The sequence below is a fragment of the Dama dama genome, chromosome 7, assembly GCF_033118175.1.
Source record: "Dama dama isolate Ldn47 chromosome 7, ASM3311817v1, whole genome shotgun sequence".
NCBI classification, from domain to species: Eukaryota; Metazoa; Chordata; class Mammalia; order Artiodactyla; family Cervidae; genus Dama; species Dama dama.
In genome coordinates this window covers 17470410-17491216 of record NC_083687.1, presented here as the reverse complement: position 1 = coordinate 17491216, position 20807 = coordinate 17470410, and the positions used below count along the sequence as shown (strand labels likewise).

The following is a 20807-nucleotide window of genomic DNA, read 5'->3' as shown; positions in this document are numbered from 1 at the left end:
TCACGGCGTGTGTGCTTTCACGGTCTACACTTCTCAGGCTCTAGGTTGCTCTGCCGGGGAACTGTCTGAGGCCAGCCCTGGGTTGCGTGCACTTCCCAGGTCTAAGCCGCTCAGGTTCAGTTTCTCGGGTACTCCACAAAGGCGCAGTCTCGGCTGGGCTTGCGTTTTGTGCCCATTCCAGGTCCGAGCAGCTCTGGTGACCTGGTGCTTGGTGAGCGCAGTCTCCCCAGGTGGGGGGTGCGTCTTATCACCCCGGTCCCAGCCGCTCAGTTTCCTGGGTGGCAGCAGGCGCGCCCGTCTCAGGTGTACCGTGTGTCTTTTCTGGGGAGCTGATCTCTGGCTGCAACCCTCCCAGCGGATGTCACCTGTCCAGAATCCCAAGAAGTCCTGGTTAGCGACTGGGAGCCTGCTTGCAGTTTGGTAGAGGATGCCTCTCTGGAGCTGAGTTTGCCGCTTTCCAGCTCTGGCTGCACCCTGCCTGCTTCCCTGTCTCCGGCAGGGGATGGGCCGGTCCGCAGCCGGCTAGCTCTCCTCTGGTATTCGCTCAGTCCTTTGTTCTGTGAGCGGGCCTGGCAGTTCCTTAGGTTAGGGCTCCTCACAGGATAGTTCTCTCTCTCTCTTTTTTTCCCTCTCTCTCTCTCTTTTTTCTCTCTCTCTCTCCGGCTATCCCACAGTTTGGGTTGCTGTCTCACGTTAGTTCCCTCAGATTGCCCTCAGGGCATTCAGGCCTGGTCCTTACCCTAAGCAATGCAGCCGGCGCCTCTCTGTTCAGCTCCCCTTGCTGGTAGTGGATATGAGCACTGGGAATTGCTGTTAGGCACGTAATCTGTCAGTTTTATTTATTTATTTTTCTTCCCAGTTATGTTGCCCTCTGAGATTCCAAAACTCCCCACAGACCCGCCAGTGAGACTGTTTCCTGGTGTTTGGAAACTTCTCCTCTTTTAAAACTCCCTTCCCGGGATGGATCTCCGCCCCTACCTCTTTTGTCTCTCTTTTTATCTTTTATATTTTGTCCTACCTCCTTTTGAAGACAATGGGCTGCCTTTCTGGGTGCCTGATGTCCTCTGCCAGCATTCAGAAGTTGTTTTGTGGGATTTGCTCAGCGTTCAAATGTTCTTTCGATGAATTTATGGGGGAGAAAGTGGTCTCCCCATCCTATTCCTCCACCATCTTAGGACCGCCCCCCACCTCCATGCATTTTGAAAACGATGGCCCAGCAGCTGTGAAGTCTCATTCAAAGTTAGACATCAGTTCCCCCAAGTCATGCTTCTGGTTCTAGGGCTTCCCTCAGCAATGTCACCATTGTATCCAGGAACCCTGAGGCTTTAACAGACCTGAGTTCTCCAGCACATACATGTCAAGTGAATAAATGCATGCATGCAATCACTGTTGCAAAAGTTCTAGGACCCACAACAGATTTCCCAACCTGGGGATCCAACAAAAGGACTGAGGACCCCCAGTGAAATGGACTCTTGGAGGGCACAAACAAAACCTTGTGTGTACTAGGACCCAGGAGAAAAGAGCAATGACCCCACCACAGGCTGAGCCAGACTTGCCTGTGAGGGCCCGGGAGTCTCCAGCAGAGGCATGGGTCAAACAGTGGCCTGCCACAGGATTAGGGTCACTGACTACAACAGTGCTGGGAGCTGAAGCATGCTCGCATGAGTCCTTTTGAAGGAGGTCACCATTACCTCCATTAAGGCCAAACTACAGGGATGGAACACAGTTCCACCCATCAGCAGAAAATTGGATTAAAGATGTATTGAGTATGGCCTTGACCACCAGAACAAGACCCAGTTTTACCCACAGCCAGTCCCTCCTACCAGGAAGCTTCCACAAACCTCTTATTCTCATCCTTCAGAGGGCAGACAGAATGAAAACCACAATCACAGAAAACTAAGCAAACTGATAACATGGATGACAACCTTGTCTAACTCAGTGAAACTATGAGCTGTGCTGTGTAGGGCCACCCAGGACGGATGGGTCATGGTGGAGAGTTCGGACAAAACGTGGTCCACTGGAGAAGGGAATGCCAAACCACTTCATCATTCTTGCTTTGAGAGCCCCATGAACAATATGAAAAGGCAAAAAGATAGGACACTGAAAGACTAACTCCCCAGGTCAATAGGTGCCCAATACGGCTACTGGAGAAGAGTGGAGAAATAGCCCCAGAAAGAATGAAGAGGCTGAGCCAAAGCAGAAACAACACCCAGCTGTGGATGTGTCCGCTGGTGAAAGTAAAGTCTGAGGCTGTAAAGAACAATATTGCCTAGGAACCTGGAATGTTAGGTCCATGAATCAAGGTAAATTGGAAGTGGTCAAACAGGAGATGGCAAGAGTAAACATTGACATTTTAGGAATCAGTGAACTAAAATGGACCAGAGGGGTGAATTTAATTCAGATGACCATTATATCTACTACTGTGGGCAAGAGTCTCTTAGAAGAAATGGAGTAGCCCTCATAGTCAACACAAGAGTCTGAAATGCAGTACTTGGGTGCAATCTAAAAAATGACAGAATGATCTCTGTTCATTTCCCAGGCAAACCATTCAATGTCACAGTAATTCAAGTCTATCCCCCCAACCACTAATGCCAAAGAAGCGGAAGTTGACTGGTTCTGTGAAGACCTACAAGACCTTCTAGAACTAACACCCAAAAAAGATGTCCTTTTCATCATAGGAGGCTGGAATGCAAAAGTAGGAAGTCAAGAGATACCTGAAGTAACAGGCAAGTTTGGCATTGGAGTACAAAATGAAGCAGGGGAAAGGCTAACAGAGTTTTGCCAAGAGAATGAACTGGTCATAGCAAATACACTTTTCCAACAACCCAAGAGATGACTTAACACATGGAAATCACCAGATGGTCAATACTGAAATCACGTTGATTATATTCTTTGCAGCAGAAGATGGAGAAGCTCTATACAGTCAGCAAAAACAAGACCAGGAGCTGACTATGGCTCAGATCATGAACTTCTTATTGCAAAATTCAGACTTAAATTGAAGAAAGTAGGGAAAACCACTAGTCAATTCAGGTATGACCTAAATCAAATCCCTTATGATTACATAGTGGAAGTAACAAATAAAGTCAAGGTATTAGATCTGATAGAGTGCCTGAAGAACTATGGACAGAGGTTCATGACATTGTACAGGAAGTGGTGATCAAAACCATCCCCAAGAAAAAGAAATGCAAAAAGGCAAAATGGCTGTCTGAGGAGGTCTTACAAATAACTGACAAAAGAAGAGAAGCCAGAGGCAACGGAGAAAAGGAAAGATACACCCATCTGAATGCAGAGTTCCAAGAATAGGAGAGTTAAGAAAGCCTTCCTAAGTAAACAATGCAAAGAAATAGAGGAAAACAATAGAATGGGAAAGACTCTTCTAGTCTTCAAAGTCTCTTCAAGAAAATTAGATACCAAGGGAACATTTCATGCAAAGATGGGAACAATAAAGGACAGAAATTGTATGGACCTAACAGAAGCAGAAGATATTAAGAAGAGGTGGCAAAAATAGATAGAAGAACTATACAAAAAAGATCCTCATGACCCAGATAACCACAATGGTGTGATCACTCACCTAGAGCCAGACATCTTGGAGTGGGAAGTCAAGAGGGCCTTAGGAAGCATCACTACAAACAAAGCTAGTGGAACTGATGGAATTCCAGCTGAGTTATGTCAAATCCTAAAAGATGATACTGTTAAAGTGCTGCACACAATATGTTAACAAATATGGAAAATTCAGCAGTGGCCACAGGACTGGAAAAGGTCAGTTTTCATTCCAATCCCAAAGAAGGGCAATGCCAAAGAATGTTTAAACTACTGCACAATTGCACTCATTTCACACGCTAGTAAAGTAATGCTCAAAATTCCCGATGCCAGGCTTCAACAGTAAGTGAACTGAGAACTTGCAGATGTACAAGCTGGATTAGAAAAGGCAGAAGAATCAGAGATCAAATTGCCAACATCAATTGGATCATAGAAAAAGCAAGGGAATTCCAGAAAAACATCTACTTCTGCTTCATTGACTATGCTAAAGCCTTTGACTGTGTGGATCACAACAAACTGTGGAAAATTCTTAAAGAGTTGGGAATAACAGACCACATTACCTGCCTCCTGAGAAACCTGTATGCAGGTCAAGAAGCAACAGTTAGAACTGGACATGGAACAATGAACTGGTTCCAAATTGGGAAGGGAGTATGTCAAGGCTGTCTATGTCATCCTGCTTATTTAACTTCTATGCAGAGTACATCATGTGAAATGTCGGGCTGGATGAAGTACAAGCTGGAATTAAGATTGCCAGGAGAAATATTAATAACCTCAGATATGTAGATGATAACACCCTTATGGCAGAAAACGAAGAGGAACTGAAGAGCCTCTTGATGAAAATTAAAGAGGAGAGTAAAAAAGCTGGCTTAAAATTCAACATTCAGAAAACTAAGGTCATAGCATCTGGTCCTATCACTTCATGGCAAATAGATGGGGGAACAATGGAAGCAGTGAGAGACTTTATTTTCTTAGGCTCCAAAATCACTGCAGATGGTGACTGCAGCCATGAAATTAAAAGATGCTTGCTCCTTGGAAGAAAAGCTATGACAAATCTAGACAGTGTATTAAAAAGCAGAGACATCACTTTGCCAACAAAAGTCCATCTAGTCAAAACTATGATTTTTCCAGTAGTTGTATGGATGTGAGAGTTGAACCATAAAGAAAGCTGAGCATCAAAGTATTGATGCTTTTGAACTGTGGTGGTGGAGAAGACTCTTGAGAGTCCCTTGGACTGCAAGGAGATCAAACCAGTCAATTCTAAAGGAAATCAATCCTGAATATTCATTGGAAGGACTGATGCTGAAGCTGAAACTCCAATATTTTGGCCACCTGATGTGAAGAGCTGAATCATTAGAAAAGATTCTGATGCTGGGAAAGACTGAAGGCAGGAGGAGAAGGGGATGACAGGATGACATGGTGGATGGCATCAGTGACTCAATGAACATGAGTTTGAGCAAGGTTCAGGAGATGGTGAAGGACAGAGAAGCCTGGTGTGCTGTAGTCTGTGGGGTCACAAAGAGTCAGACATGACTGAGCAACTGAATAACAACAATAGTCAGAGAATGATGGCATTCAGATAGAATGATGTATTAGAGGGGGAGAGATCTGTGCCCAAGTGTGAGGTTGCAGGTATCTTGGAATGCAGATTTAGCAAATGGAAGGAAGGATTCTGTGCTTGCAAGTGGGGTCGTGTAGAATGTTCCTGTGCTCAGATATGAGAATCGGGGGATTGAACTACAAATCAGCACAAGCTTGGAGAAGAGAGTTTGCACATGCTGTGAATTCATACACATGACTTGGCAAAGATTTCTTGGTGCCTGTCCTTTGATATGAGGCTTAGAGGAATAAAAATAATACCCTTTTCTCAGGTAGGAAGGATGTGGGAAGCAGAGGTCAGAACAGAGCATAAACAGGACTGGAAGTGAGGTAAAGATTCATGGGATTTCAGAGTTCTGTTTTGGCCTAAGATATAGGAAGCTAGAAACACTTAAAATAGCACCAAAATCATGGGCCAGAGAGAAATCTAACAAAATATGTGAAAGATTTGTATGCTGAAAACCATAAAACATTGGTGACAGAAGCTATAGAAGAAGTAAATAAATGGTGAGCTAAAGTGTGTCCATGGATTGAAAGACTCAGTAGTGTTAAGATGTCTGTTGTTTAGTTGCTAAGTCATGTCTGACTCTTTTGCAACCCCATGCATTGTAGCCTGTCAGGCTCCTCTGTCCATGTGATTTTGGGGGCAATAATACTGGAGTGCGTAGCCATTTCCTTCTCCAGGGTATCTTCCCGACCCAGGGATTGAACCTGCATCTTCTGCATTGCAGTTGGATGGATTCTTTACCACTGAGCCCCCAGGGAAGTCCATTAAGGCGTATAGTTCCCCCCAAATTAAGCTATAGAGTCAATGAAACCCCATCAAAAGCCTGATAGGCTTTGGGGAGAGTGTAGGGGGTAGAAATTGACAGGCAGATTCTAAAATATACATTCCAAAGCAAAGTTACTAAAGCAGCTAAAACCATTTTGAGAAGGAGCAGTGTAGTCGGATTACGTCACCTGAATTTAAGACTTGTTATAAAGTTAACAATGAATATGATGCAGCAGTCCCACTAGGGCATATACCCTGAGAAAATCATAATTCAAGACACATAATTTAAAAAGCACCCCAGTGTTCATAGCAGCACTCCTTACAGTAGCCAGGACATGGAAGCAACCTAAATGTCCACTGACAGATGAATGGATAAAGAAGATGTGGCATATATACATAATGGAATATTACTCAGCCATAAGAAGGAATGAAATCGAGTCATTTGTAGTGATGTGGATGGACCTAGAATCTGTCATACAGAGTGAAGTGTCAGAAAGAGAGAAACAAATATTGCATATTAACGCATATGTATGGAATCTAGAAAAATGGTACTGATGAAGCTATTTGCAGGGCAGGGATAGAGACAAACGTAGAGAACAGACATGTGGACTACGAGAGAGAGAAGGAGAGGGTGGAACGAATGGGGAAAGTAGCACTGACATACATACACTGCCCTGTGTAAAAGAGATCGCTAGTGGGAAGCTGTGTGTAGCACGGGGAGCTCAGTTCAGTGCTCTGTGATGACCTAGAGGGTGGGAGGGAGGCTCAGGAGGGAGGGGATGTATGTATACATACAGCGGATTCACTTTATTGGCACAGCAGAAACACAACATCGTAAAGCAATTGTATGCCAATAAAAAAAAGCAAAGCCCCAGTGAGTAGTCAAGATGGGGTGTAACAGGTAAAAGGATCAACACATAGATCAATGGAACAGAATGGACAGTCAAGAAGTAGACCTACATGTCAAGTGACTTTCCATAAAGATACTAAGGCAACTGAGTGGAGAAAGGATAATCTTCTCAACCAGTGAGGAGGCGGGCATGAGCTGGACAGTGGGCTGCCCTCTCAGAGGTCTGGGATCCACAGCACCCCACTGCTGGGCTGCAGCGGTAGCTCCTCCTCTCCTGTCTTCCCCTCCCCCGCCCTGCTCCCCCTCCCTGAATCATGAAGCCAGATCCCAGTCCCGACGATTGCTCAACCTCCAGGAGCCAGTTCCTGTGGGCAGCGTCTGGGGAGCCTGACCCTCTCGAAAGGACGAGATCTTGCACAAGGCACCCTCCGTCTGTCCTCCACAAGGGAAGGGTGACATGGAGCCTGTCGGGCTGCTCATCCTGCTCGCTGTCACAGGTAGGAGTCCCTCCTTTGCTGCCAACTCTCCCTCCCTTTCCTTGAGTATGTGGCAAGTGGGTGGGTGGGGAGCACTGAGCCACACTCTGAAGAAGGCTGAAATCCTCCGCATGTCCTACACCCCCGCTTCCCACTGTGCCCCGTATTCTCCATGCTTTCCCTCCCTTCCCCAGTATCAGCTCTTCATGCAGGTGGAGGCATCAGAGGCTGGTGGATTCAGACACCTAGAAAGGGAAGGAGTTCTGATGGCATCTCAGGCACTAGCTAGTAGTTGGGGGAAGTTTGGGGAGCATTGGTAAGAGCCCCTAAAATTTTGAACCACTTAAGCATAAATCTAGCCCCAGAGGAGCGGCAGGGTGGGAGGGAGGAAAGAACCCAGCACTGGGAATCTGCATCTTTGGGGTACCCCTCCTGGGCTCTGAAGGTCCTCCTGTCCTCAGCCCTGGGGCTGAAGATTCTGTGATTGAGCTGCAGGGATGAGCACCCTAGAATTTTGCACATGACAGCATTTTCTCATTGGGGGATGCCTCTTGCTCCCCGCAGAGAAAAAGTCACACGTGGGTGAGAGGAGACAATATTCTAGTGAAGCTGGAGTTTCTTAGCTGGAGGTGGAGCAGGGAAAGTGGCGGGTATGTTGATCTGTCTGGAGGCAGATGGACGGGGTCTTATGGGGGATATTGCTTATCAGGTCTCTCTGGTTCCAAAAGACAGGCCACCAGCTCCCTAATCTTATTGGCAAGTTTCTGTCACCATGTGGCTGAGGCAGAGAGTGCTAGGTGATTCCCTTTCAGCCCCTGCTCTGGCACCAGACTGGTGCTCCCCCACCCCAAGGGGGGCCCCTAAAATAGCAGCCTCATGTCTCCCCCAAAATAGCTCTGAGATGCATCCCTCCTGAAAGGGGAACAAAGCCACAGAAATAGGGAAGCTGGAAGCTAAAGGTCACGAAGAGAAGAATGTGGGGCTGGTACTGGCGTGGGCAGCTGCAGAGTTAGCAAGTATGGCGGGCATGGGCAGGGAATGTTCAGCCCACTGTGGGACCAGCCCCAGGCCTGAGAGGCCACTGGCCTTGCTCTCTTGAGAATGGAGGGGGAGAGACGAGGGCATGATTCCATGTAACAGGAAGAACACGTGTGGACTAGGAGTGGCGGGAACTTCAAGACCAAATATCTCTGGAAATAGGCTCAGAGAGGGTCAATTACTTCTCTAAGAGGTCCAACAAGTCCAGTGGTGATAAAGCCAGACCCAGGACCCAGGTTTCCTGGTTTCTTCATTTTCTATAAACACATACTTGGGCTGTGCCACCTTCTCCCAACTTGTGTAAAGACCTGAGTTCCTTAAGGGCATGATTTCTGTCTCTTCTGCTCAGTGAACATAGTAGGTGTTCAATAAACACTTGGTACAGTGAATGAACGTCTTGTCCCCAGAGCTGTCTGGAGCACACAACACCACGGTGTTCCAGGGCACGATGGGCCGGTCCCTGCGGGTCTCCTGCCCCTACAACTCCTTGAAGCACTGGGGGAGACGCAAGGCCTGGTGCCGCCAGCTGGGTGAAGAAGGCCTGTGCCAGCACGTGGTCAGCACCCACCCCTCCTGGCTGCTGTCCTTCCTGAAGAGGCGCAACGGGAGCACCGCCATCATGGATGACGCCCTGGGGGGCACACTCACCATCACGCTGCGGAATCTTCAAGCCCACGACGCTGGCCTCTACCAGTGTCAGAGCCTCCATGGCAGTGAGGCTGACACCCTCAGGAAGGTCCTGGTGGAGGTGCTGGCTGGTGAGTGGGCGGCTGGCTGCACCCCGCCCTGAGGTTGGGGCTCTGAGCATAGGACTGACCACGCTCGGGGCTTTTGGGGGCCCTGGGAGATCCCACAGTGTGGATTTTGTCCCCCTGCCCAACTGAGGGCCACTGTGGCTGGTTGTGCCAATTGCTGACTGCAGAGGGGGTCACCACCCAGCTCTGTGGCCTGCTCCAGGCTGCGCCCCCGGTGGAGGACTGCATCGCTTGCAGGAAGGGTACAGTCCTCTAATTTACACAGACAGGAGCTAGCTGTGGTCCTGCTCCCCCTACCCTGCAAATGGCTTTATCCATCTGGCATCCCACTGGGATGTGAGCACTGAGGTGGTCCTTAAGGAGCAGGAGGACATTCACTCATTCCCTCACCTAACCACACAATGCACCTACTGATGTAGATTAAGCACCAACTTGGTACAGAAAAACAGCCCCAGAAAGGAACACTGCTGTGACCCGGGGCAACTGCTTCTCCTCTCTGGGCCTCCATTTCCCCATCTTTAAATGGTGGTGATGGAGTCTGTATGGCTCTCCTGAGAAACAAACGATAGAGTTTTACAGTGCTTGGGTCAGTGACAGTCCTCGCCCCAGTCTCCTGCTGCTAACTGCTTGGGTTCATCATTCCCGGTTTAACTAGGTGAGATAAGGAGTGGTGAGGCCCTTCTCACCCCTGAGCTTGCACAGGGGGTGCCTGCCAGGAAAGCCTTCTGTGTCTCCTGTGTCCCAAAGGAGAACAAATCTGAGGTTACAGATCCCTTTTCTGACACTCTTTTTGTCCAACTCCTCCCCGTAATATGGCCCCTTATCATGGAAATAAAGGTCGAAAATTTGTCTAAGATGGGGAGGGTAGGTGAGACCATCTGCCTTAGACCCCAAACCCCACCTCCATGGGAGTAGGTGGCAAGGAAACACTGCGATCCTATCAGAGTCTAAGGCTCAGCTGATTCTCATAGATAGAGCAGGAAAAGAATAACAAGAATAACAACAACAACAATAATCTGTAGCTGGTACAGCCAGCTTGACAGTCCACACCAGACTTTCAGAAACACCCATCATCTCATTTGCTCCTCCCAAAGACCCTGTGTGATGGGAGGGTGGGGGCTGCAGTCACTGAGCTCCTATGAGGTGATGGGCAAGACACAGGATGTTCTCGCTGAATCCTGCAACACTATTATTAAGAAGGGGTTCCTAACTGCTCCATTCTACAGGTGAGGAAACTGAGGCTCAGAGACGTTAACAACTTGATCCACATAGGGTGAGGTCCCAGAGGGCTTCACCCCACCCAGAGGGGTTCTCTCCACTGTGGCTTCAAGAAGGGGACTAGCAGCTCACAGGCTCTGTCTCCCACAGACCCCCGTGATTACCAGGACCCTGGAGATCTCTGGATCCCTGAGGGGTCTGAGAGCTTCGAGAATGCCCAGGTGGAGCACAGTATCTCCAGGTATAGTGAAAAGTCTTTGCTAAGATCCCTGGGTAGACCTCCACCCTGCAGAGCCCAGGCATGGGGTGGCAGCTGGGGGGCAGTGGGTGCCAGAAGTACAGATTCCAAGGCAACTGGAACAGGAAAGGATCTGTATATGATCTTGTCTAAACACCCCTCCAACCAGCCAGTGTGTTGGTGTGACTGTACCAGTTGTTAAAATATTACAAAACTTCCCTGACAGTTTATAAATAGCTGCTGCTCCAAGACTCTTGAATGACTGGCCTAACCCCTCTTCCCCTGGCAGCCTTCAGACAGAATCCCCACAGTTCAGCAACAATGAAAGTTTTACAATTAATATTTTAGCACAAAATTGGTACCCCTAGATCCCTGCTTCCCTGATGGGACCAGAATCAGTTCTGACAGGTTCTTGACTATGTACTGGTGTTTAAACACTGTTAGTATAACCATGAAGTGCACATGTGTGCACACACGCACACACACACAGACACACCACAACACATCACACCATCATGTAGGCAGAAAACCGCTCAATGAGGGAGGTGGTTGTTTAAAAGCACTCAGCAGGCAGATCTGTGCCTGGAACTCAGGTCTCCTGACTACGGGCTCCCCTAACCCCATAAAGCCTCATCCAGGGATGGTGGTGGGTGGGGGTGTCCCCAGCCCCCCGAGCTCCTGGGGTCTCCCCCTTCCTTCTCTGAGGACAGAGTCCAGCGTGTGTGTCCCCTCATGGCCTCCCACATGCCCTCTTTGTTTCTCCAAGGAGCCTTTCAGAAGAGGAGAGCCCTTTCCCACCCACTTCTATCCTCTTCCTTCTGGCCTGCATCTTTCTCAGCAAGCTTCTAGCTGCCACTGCCCTCTGGGCTGCAGCCTGGCATGGGCAGAAACAACGGCCACCCCAGACCAGTGGACCGGACTGTGGCCACAACCCAGGTCACCAGCTCCAGACTGTGACAGGTGAGCTTGGGGAGCACAGTGGTGGCCGGGGACCGGGGGCCGGAGAGGTGGGGCAGAGAGCTGCTGAGTGAGAACCCTGTCTGTTGCAGAGCTGAGAGACATATGAGAGAGAAGGACCCTCGGTGGAGAGTTTCAGGAGAGGTCTGCATGGATTACCCCAGCTTGCTGCACACTCTCCTGTTGGCCACCAAGCCTTCTGGCTCTGCTTTGGCAAAAGGCCAGTCTGCCTCTACCCTTCTTCCTCTGGCCCATGGAAGCGCGTGCATGCATGTGTGTGTGTGTATGTGTGTGTGCACGCATGCATGCACGCATGGGAGGTGGGAAGGATACTTCCAACTTCTGGACATTGGTCATTAAACACTCTCACAAGTAAATCCAAGACTTCATGTTTATCTGATGGTTTAGCGTGTCATGAAGGTCTTCTCTTTTGCTACAAGGCTAGTAGAGTGAATACTGATGAGGAGAAGACAGAAGGTCTGGCTCCTTAGGGTCCAGGGTCTTAGAATACCACACCCCTCCATTTCCACAGGCTCCAAACTGGCCAGACTTTTTAAGTCTTCTCTCTCCCTCCCAGAGATCTGATTACCAAGCCCTGCCTCCCTCTGTGGAATTTCTCTAGCATCTTCTCTCATCCTCCTGCCCCCTGTCCACCAGTTCCCTATGATTATTGCTGGGCCCCCACCCCAGGCCCCTTCCTCCCTCTGCCTGTCTCAAGCCCCCCACGTCCAACCAGTTCCCAGCTGACTCATCCATTTATCTCCCTAGAGGTTTGTTTTTATCATGTTATGCTCCCTCCAGAGAAATGGCAAGGTCTTGGGTTGTTGGCACAGTGTACCAGATCTGGGGACTACTGCTCCAAGCCCCAAGCCTCTCATTGTACAGAAGGGACACTGAGGCTCACAAGGGAAAAGATTTACCCAGAGTCCACTGTGCAGCCTGGAAATCCTACTTTCACTTGACATTCAAGGTGCACCCTACTTATTTATTAAAAATAATTCCTCCCTCTTTTTTTTTAAGCCATGCTGCATAGCTTGCAGCATCTTAGTTCCCTGACCAGGGATCGAACCTGGGCCCCAGCAAAAGAAGTGTGGAGTCCTAACCACAGGACCTATTTATTCATGTACTTATTCAATAAAAACTGATATTTTCTGTGCCAGGTACCAGTCTAGGCATTGGAGACATACCAGTGAACAAGCCAAGCCAAGATTTCTGCCCACACAGAGCCTCGTTCTCATGGGAAGAAAGCAGACAGACAAATACAATGTTGGTCAGTCAGCTGGTTGGGAGTATGGGAGGGCAGGAGGCCTGGGGAATGATGCAATTCTAAAGGGTAGTCAGGAGGCACCACTTGAGAAACACCTCAAGGAAGCAAGGCAGGAAGAGCATTCGAGACACAGGGGACAACCAAAGCATCTCAGGGAACCTCATCTATCTCTTCTACACATACACACGCCTCCTGGACCAAGAATGAGGCGGAAACTAGATGGAACCTGCCCTGAAGGCCGGCTGTCCTCAAGAGGAGGAAGTGAGTTGGCCATATCCGCAGGTTCTCTGTCCTGGTCTCAGAGAGGTGGCAGTCCAGGAGCCCCTGTCCACGGCCACATGTGGCTGCATTGCTCCCTAACCTGGGTGTGGGTCCCTGGGGTTTTGAATCCCTGGGAAAGAGCCCCCAGTACAGCCCTGCATTTCAGCCTCGTGTTAACAGGTCACCCTCCTCGTCACAGCCCTGCCCCACCCACTCCCTCCGAGGCTGCTCCGCGGGCCTCTGCCCCCAGCTCCAGGACCCTGGTCCAGTCTGTTGTTTCCCTGGCCTCCCTGACTCAGCTGCACTTCAGTGAAACTTCCCCGTCGGGTCCTGGGGCAGTCATCTCCTTCCTGCAGACACAGGCACAGTCTAGGAGCCGAGACCGAACAGAGTCCAAACTGAGCCCACACCAGCACCCTCCCTCCCACCCCACCTGGGCACTGGGGGTGACGGGATGGAAGGGGAGGCTCCGGGGGTGTGCCTGCTGGTGGAGTGCTGCTCGAACGTTCCTCCTCTTGGGAGCTCAGGCTTTGCTCCTTCCTGCTCGGCCATGTCAGAGACATCCACCCTGGGATCCCCCGCCTTTCACTCTCTGGTGTGCACACTGATCTGAAAGCATTTTCCAATTTCAAGTTTGCCTCCTCAAGAAACCTTAAGCAAGTTCCTTAACTGCTCTGAGCCTCAGGCTCCTTGCACATAAAGACAAACAAAAATCCCAACACCAAATCAAACTCCAACCACTCTACTTTGGTGGGGTTTTATGAGATTGAAAGAAATAACATTAAAGTCCCTGGCCAGCTGTCTGGCACATAGTAGGTCCTGCATAAACATTGGCTTTCTTCCTCTTCTCAAACGCCTGGTGAGAGGACACCTCTCTGGATCCTGGATCCTGGCCACTTCTGTCCCAGGCACTCAGCGGGGGACTGTATCTGTTTTAGACACTCAGTAAATATTGAAGACAGGTCTCCTCCTCACATAAATCTCCCAGGTTGGCTTGTTAGAGCAAAAATAATTTTCTGGTAAGAAAATCAAAGAAAGCCTGATATGCCTTGGCAGGACAGACATACATACTTCCATATCACTCACGGGGGAGACCCAGCTGTCCAGTCAGCTGGTGACTCTGCCAGTGTTAGCACCAAGAGTCCTGTGTCCCCAGAAAACCCTCACGCCAGGTGAGCAGGGACAGCTGGTCTCCCTATCACCGTGTCCACGCGACTCAGCTAAACATGGCTTCCTCAGGCTCCTGCTCCCAGCTTCCCATTCTCAGCTCCCTTGCTCCTGGAGGGGGGAGGAGGCAGAGAGAGGGGAGGAGGAGGCCAGGGAGGACAGAAGAAGGGGGGGTGGTTCTTCCAGGCCCCTTTCCAGGCGTGACCATCTAGGTCAGAGCAGTGTGTCCTCCCAGTCATTCCCACCTGGCCTGCTCTGGTCTGAGCACTGGTGCGTCCCTGGTGTCAGCAGGTTTACCCCCCACATTCTGTATGGGATCCCCAACTCTGGTTCTGCACAGGGTGATGCAAACCAGGACCAGATGGTGCCTGTGCAGGGAGTGGGTTTGTGTCATGGGAGAGGAACCCCAAATTATGAGACTTGGAGCTTATATAGAGCATCTGGCACGTTGGCCCATCTTCCTCTCTGGCGGGAGAAAGAGAGAGACATCTTTACTTTGGAATAGAAACTGATCATTGCCAGGGAGGAAGGGGAAGGATGGAAGCAAATCTCTCTGGAGCTGACACACAGTCTCTACCTCCCCGGGCATGTTTGCTCTTCAATCTCCCTGGAACAAAGCTTGGTCAGTGACCTTTTCTGGGAAGGCCCCAAGCATGCAGAAACATGAAAATATTCACAGAGAACTGTCTTCTGACAGAGAGGACAGTGCATTCGTGAAACAAAAATAATATACAATAAATGAGAAATGCTTGGAGAATCAAAAATATTGTAAATTAAAAGCACTAAGGGATAAAAACTTGAAGGACAAGGATAGAAGGGATGGAAGAAAAAATATGAGGATATCTTCCAGGAGTCAGAACAAAGTGGACCAAAAAAAAGGAAAGAAACCTAGACAGAAAAGCTATGAAAATGAGATGAATACAGGAGGTTCAATATCCAATTAATTATTAAAGCAATAGTGCAATTCCTGGAAGTGGAGAATGTGGTCCACACCGGAAGTGTCTAGGGAGCGCTCAGCACAGGGAATGGAGACAGGCCAGGCCAGGGTGCAGCATCCAGGGGGTGCTTCCTGGATGATCTCCGGAGAGCTCAGGTGGAGCACTCACACAGAATTTAAAATTAAGACGAACTCAGGCCCTGGGGAGGACATTTTACTTCCCTCCTTCACAGCTCTGCATCATCAGATTCTATATTTGGAACACCCTGAAGATCATCCTCCCCCTTTCTCTAATGCTCCCTCCTCCCTCACTTCACTCCTTAGGGGCGCCCAGGATCCCAGGCTTCTGTCTTTCCTTGGGCCTTCTCATTCTACCTCGCCCACTCCTATCTGGAACACTGAGCCAACCAGAGCTTGGAACAGATCCTTCTCCCCACCCACAGCGGGGCCCACCAGTGCCTGCTTCCCAGCCCCATGGTTACTGAGAGCCCCACGTGAGTGTCTGAGGCCAAATTTCCTGCCCCCAGGGGAATGCTGTGTCAGTGCCCAGACGAGCCTCAGAGCTGACATCTCCCTGCCCAGCCATGGGTCCCAAACTGCTCCTGCTGCTGCTCCTGGGACTAGTAGGTAAGGTTCAGAAGGAGCTGCACTCTGGGCCCATGTACCCCGCTCCGTGCCCAGGGATAATTGGCGTTGCCCTGGAAACTGTTACATATGTAGGCCCAGAAGTGGACCTCTAGACCACTGAGCCCTTGGGCAGTGAGGGGACCGGGAGGTGCCCTGCCTGACGTTCCCTCAACTTTCCTCCCTTAGGCCAGGGCTTGGCCGGCAGCCTCCCGGAGATGCTGCAGGCGCCCGTAGGGAGTTCCATCCTGGTGCAGTGCCACTACCGACTCCAGGATGTCAAGGCTCAAAAGGTGTGGTGCCGGGTCCTGCCAGAGGGATGCCAGCCCTTGGTGACATCAGCTGTGAATCGCGGGGCCCCAGCTGGCAGCCGCATATTTCTCACCGACCTGGGGGGCGGCCTGCTCCAGGTGGAGATGGTTGCCCTGCAGGAGGAGGATGCTGGAGAGTATGGCTGTGTGGTGGAGGGCTTCTCGGGGCCCCAGACAGTACACAGGGTGACTCTGGATGTGCTCCCTGCAGGTGAGTTATCCCAGCCTGGCCAGCAGCCCTGGCCTGCCCCCTTGCCCCAACCTGCTGCTCTTGGGTCCTTGGTGGGTGGGAGCCCTTGTGGGTGAGGAATGTTGGCCAAATGCCCAATATTCTTTTGACAGCTCTGCAGGGAACGGAAGCCAAACCGGGTGAGAAGTCTGAGATAAATCAGCCAAAGAGCAGTCCCCTTTCCCCTCCTACATGAGCAGGTCTCCCCACAGGAAGTCACATCCTTCTTCCCCCACTCAGGGCCTTGGCCTCCTCATCCAGCATTTTCAACATACTAGGTGCTGTTTTTTTCCCTTAGAAATGTTTTAAACAAAGTTTTGATTCAGACATATCAACCAGAATTAATTTTTTGGTATATGTTCCAGGTTTTATTCCTGTAACAAGATTAATGGCTTAAAAACTACTGAATTTATTCCATATTTTATGTCTTCACTGAGCGTCTAGTATGTGTCTCATGTAACAGGCAGGGTACATTTAGTGGCTGAATTCCTTTGACTTATTCAGTTTTAAAAACAGAAAAAGTCTCATCAATATATAGTCAATATTCTTGACACTATGTCAGTTTAGAAAGTACTCTTCACAGGATTCATTTTTACAGTCTATAACTTTCTCATGTCTAAATATTTACTAAAAGAACATTTAAAAGTATTAAATATTCCCCAGAAAAGTACAATATTGTAAAAAATAATTGTTCTGTTGGGAACATGGTCAGCTACCTGAGGAAGCAGACTGTTCTACCTTCTTCTTATGGGTGTTGACATCTTTTCCATTTTCAAGTATTCCTTTCTTAAGTAATTTGTGCCAAAGTTCCAAAATAATGAAATCAAGACATTTTTCCTTCTGTTTTTCTCCATCTGTTATGAGGAGGGACTAAGCTGTCATTAGAATCTCTCTTGTGTCCACAATTATTACTCATATTATAAATATACTTCTGTTAACTCTGGTTATCCTTTGTTCTCCTGCTTCCTTGACACTCTAGGGTCTAGTAACTCAAGGTTAGAACTTCCTAAATGGCAAATGGTCACCAGACAATGCACTGGGAAGGGATGGCAGGGAGACGGGCATCCTCAGTGGAACATCTGAGGTGTGGGGATCCCAAGAGCTGTAGAGGACGGCTATTCAGGCAAATGGGTAGAGCACAGTATCCAGGGAGGATAGAGTGTTTTCAAAAACCAGATCAGGACATACGCAGCAAGACTGGGGTCATGGTGTCTCAGTTCCTGGTTTGGCATGGGGTGGGGAGTGGGAATGGTGAATTGCTAGACACTCCTCTCAGAGGATCTTGGAGGACTGCCCGGGTTCCCAAGGCAGATCCTCAGGCCCACAGAAACCAACCCTGAGTCCCACAGATAGAAGCTGAGCACACAGTTGGAACGACAAAAACTTGTCACAAAACTGAGTCTCAGGGTCTAAGCCAAAGCTCTCAGCAAGTGTCAGTTGGCATTGGGTCATTTCAGGACTGACCCTAAGTTCCTCAGCTCCAGAGCTTGGGATGGGGCTCAGCCAACCTGCAGGGTTGGTCACGAGGTTGCAGGCATGCAGAGAGGTCTAGTAGGATGGGCCAAAGCCCCTTCAGAGACCAAGTGATGAGAGCTGGGAGCAAGGTCTCCAAGGAGGTCAGAGCAGACAGACCTATTCTGGGGTGGTGTAGGGAAGTGGGCACAGGTCACACAGTGGGGTTTCTGCGTAGTCTGAGCAGCCTGATTGAGACAAGGTACGGGGGAGCAGGTAAAGAGAAGAAATGCAGAGGGGGAGGTTGGCAGCTGGTGGAAGAGGGGAAGTGAGCATATTCACAGTCAGATAAAGGCTTAGACAAGCCATCCCCTGACCTCCAAAATAAGAGGCCCTTAAGGAATATCCCAAGCACCCCTTTGTGTTTCTTATTCCGGACCTTCCTCAGCTCTACTCCCCCAGTCCCTCAGATCTCAACAAGCCCTTGAGCCCTTCTCGGTGGGTATGTGCTCAATAAGTACTTCCTCTTGACTCAGCTCCTGGCCTGAAAGAGGAGGAGATCCATCAGGATGGGACTCTGGGTGAGAGCTCCTCTTTGGACTCTGAAAACAGCGGCAGCCCTTTGGATCCTAGCCAGGATAAGAAGAGGTATTGACAAGAACTGTATGTGGGTGTCTGGGAAAGGGTGATGGTGAAGATACAGCTTGTTTAGAGCCCCAGACTAAATTGAAAGGGAACCTTACAGTTCTCTCCACTCCTGGGGAACTGCTCAACAGGTAGGCAGGTGCGCAGACAGACAGGCATACCTCTCTATCCCAGTTCAGCACTGAGCCCTTTATTCCAGTAGATCTCCAGTCAGGATACCCTGATAACGTGTCTCTCTTCTTCCCTGCTTGAGTTTCCCTGCTTCATTCCATTAAAAAAAAAAGCTCTTTCTCCCGACCATGGCACACCAAGAACGGTGCCTCTGCACCACTTCTCCAGGGTTCCTGCCAAGCAGCTCCCCACCAGCTTCAGGGCTAAGCTCACTTCCTTCTTCGTGTGTCTCAGCAGACCCTGGATTTGGGGTGCTATGTTCTTGCTGGGCCTGCTGGTGATGGTGGCCGTGGTGCTGCTTGCTGTGATGGCCAAAAGGAAAGGTGGGTAGCTCTCCACCTGCGTACCCCAGCAGGGCTCTTCCGGCTCTGTATCAGCCACTCCTGCATTTGAGGCTGGGAATCTAGGTCTGCTCCCCCAACACATGGGCTTTGGCAAGCGCCCCCAGGCCCTACAATTCCCATGGCTGAAAGGTGGAGGAGAGCAAGGAAATTCAGTGGGAGGTGGCCTGGGGAGAGACAGGAATTGTAGAGGGTGGGACAGTGGCACTGGGGACAAGGTGGCTGGAAGAGGTGGGGGATTTCAGGAGATGGGTTGAGTGTTGAGGCAGGATAAAGGGAGCTGTGGAAGCAGTAAGTGGCGGGGAGGTTAGGGCTGCCTGGGGGTGGGGGCTGGGGAGATGGAAGGGGAAGACTTTGCTGGTAGGAGTGGGGATGTGAGTATGGGCCAGAACAGAGGTTTCCAAGGTTTCTGAAGAGACTGCGTGTGTGGGAGGCACTGAGTCAGCACAAGGAGCAGACTGTGCTTCTGTTCCACCAGGAAACAGGGTTGCTGTCGGTGGACAATCTCAGAGCAGTGGAATCTCAAACATGGTAAGAAACCTCTGCAGGCCCCCAGCCAAATTCCTTAGACCCTCCCTCTGCCATACTCACTGACAAGTCCTGGGATGATCAGGTGGAGAAAAGACTGGAACCCACATGAGGTCCAAACCCACTTCTTAAATGCTGTGAACTTGCCCACAATAGTCTCCCACCTTCCCACTTTGCATCCACCTGCCCAGATTTAGGGAGATATGTGGGGCTTGACAATCTTCACAGTGAAGCCATCTTGCTCACAGACATACTCAGGATTCCGGAGACAGATCCAGTGTGATCCTGGACTTCTCACCTCAGGGAACCGGGGTAGAGGGAGGCATTTTCTCTTTGCCTGACAGGACTGCTTTTGTTATAGGCTCCCTCCTCAGTGGTCCACCACATCAGTGACTCTGGACTGGCTGTTGATTTGCCATCAGATGTACCATATGTCAAGCTTGACTCACCACCTTCCTTTGATGATACCACTTACACCAACCTTTCTCCTGATTCCCTGTCAGGGAAACTCCTACCCTTGGAATCATCCTGTGTGCCCCCTCTGCCTCCTAAGGTTGAGATCATCTCCAAGCCTGTGACATACGCTACAGTCATCTTCCCTGGAAAGGGCAAGGGTGGAGGAGCCCCCTGTGAAATAGCCCAGGAGCCACCTAATAGCCAGGCTCCACCCAGCTAGGCTGGTCACCAGCCTGTACACTCGCAGATTATCCCCAGGGTTTTGTGTAGCCATCCATGCAACCCATGCTCTAGATCCTTAGGAAATCTGACCTTTAGGATCCAATGTCTTAACTTTTCTGACCTGGTAAGTGATACTTGGAATGACTGTGGTGTCCTGGGAAGCCAAGCCATGTCCTGGGAAACTAGCCATGTTAGTTCCTCTGCCAAAGAACTAAATAAACTCTAAATGATAATATATGAGCTCTTGATGCTTGGGAGGGAATGAAACGGCCCAGGTTTGACTGCTCATGAACTGAAAAGACTGGTCCAGAGTTTGTGCTGTAATGCTCTCCTGCCAGCGGGGAAGTGACTTCCCTCCCTGGTCAGACTCCTGCAGTGCAGTCTGATTTAAGGGGCGTGAAGGGGGATTTCTTCAAAAGCATTTCCTGCCTTGATCATGACACTTGAAAGTATAGATTCATTTGCTTGAGACAGAAATATCCCATTTTCTGCTTTATACCTTGTAAACGAGTGACATCTTATGATGTGACACATATGATGGGAGGAGGAGGATAATTCATCAGTCCAGGTGCTGCTAGTGGTAAAGAAGCCGCCCGCCAATGCAGGAGATGTAAGAGACATGGGTTCGATCCCTGGGTCAGGAAGATCCCCAGGAGTAGGAAACGGTAACCCGCTCTAGTATTCTTGCCTGGAGAATTCCACGGACAGGGTAGCCTGGTGGGGTTGCACAGAGTCGGACGAGACTGAGCGACTTAG

At 49.7% G+C, this 20807-nt stretch overlaps 2 protein-coding genes across 2 annotated transcripts; both read left to right on the top strand.

Annotated features, from left to right (window-relative positions):
- The first annotated feature begins 7115 nt into the window (after window positions 1-7115).
- On the top strand, window positions 7116-11754 carry TREM2 (triggering receptor expressed on myeloid cells 2). The gene is made up of 5 exons (XM_061146076.1): window positions 7116-7255; window positions 8680-9030; window positions 10396-10486; window positions 11250-11443; window positions 11533-11754. The coding sequence occupies exons 1-5, from the start codon at window positions 7216-7218 to the stop codon at window positions 11547-11549; spliced, it is 693 nt and encodes a 230-aa protein (XP_061002059.1). The 5' UTR covers window positions 7116-7215; the 3' UTR covers window positions 11550-11754.
- Window positions 11755-15656: 3902 nt separating this feature from the next.
- TREML1 (triggering receptor expressed on myeloid cells like 1) lies at window positions 15657-20049 on the top strand. The gene is made up of 7 exons (XM_061146075.1): window positions 15657-15699; window positions 15886-16222; window positions 17781-17782; window positions 18240-18336; window positions 18739-18827; window positions 19324-19376; window positions 19735-20049. Exons 1-7 carry the CDS (start codon window positions 15657-15659, stop codon window positions 20047-20049), a joined length of 936 nt encoding a protein of 311 aa, XP_061002058.1.
- The last annotated feature ends 758 nt before the right edge of the window (window positions 20050-20807 follow it).

Coding starts and splice junctions, on each gene's coding strand:
- TREM2 (XM_061146076.1), top strand. CDS start 7,216: ATGGAGCCTGTCGGGCTGCTCATCCTGCTCGCTGTCACAG. Junction 7,256..8,679: donor CATCCTGCTCGCTGTCACAG/GTAGGAGTCCCT, acceptor TCTTGTCCCCAG/AGCTGTCTGGAGCACACAAC. Junction 9,031..10,395: donor CCTGGTGGAGGTGCTGGCTG/GTGAGTGGGCGG, acceptor TGTCTCCCACAG/ACCCCCGTGATTACCAGGAC.
- TREML1 (XM_061146075.1), top strand. CDS start 15,657: ATGGGTCCCAAACTGCTCCTGCTGCTGCTCCTGGGACTAGTAG. Junction 18,337..18,738: donor CCTAGCCAGGATAAGAAGAG/GTATTGACAAGA, acceptor CGTGTGTCTCAG/CAGACCCTGGATTTGGGGTG. Junction 19,377..19,734: donor GCAGTGGAATCTCAAACATG/GTAAGAAACCTC, acceptor CTTTTGTTATAG/GCTCCCTCCTCAGTGGTCCA.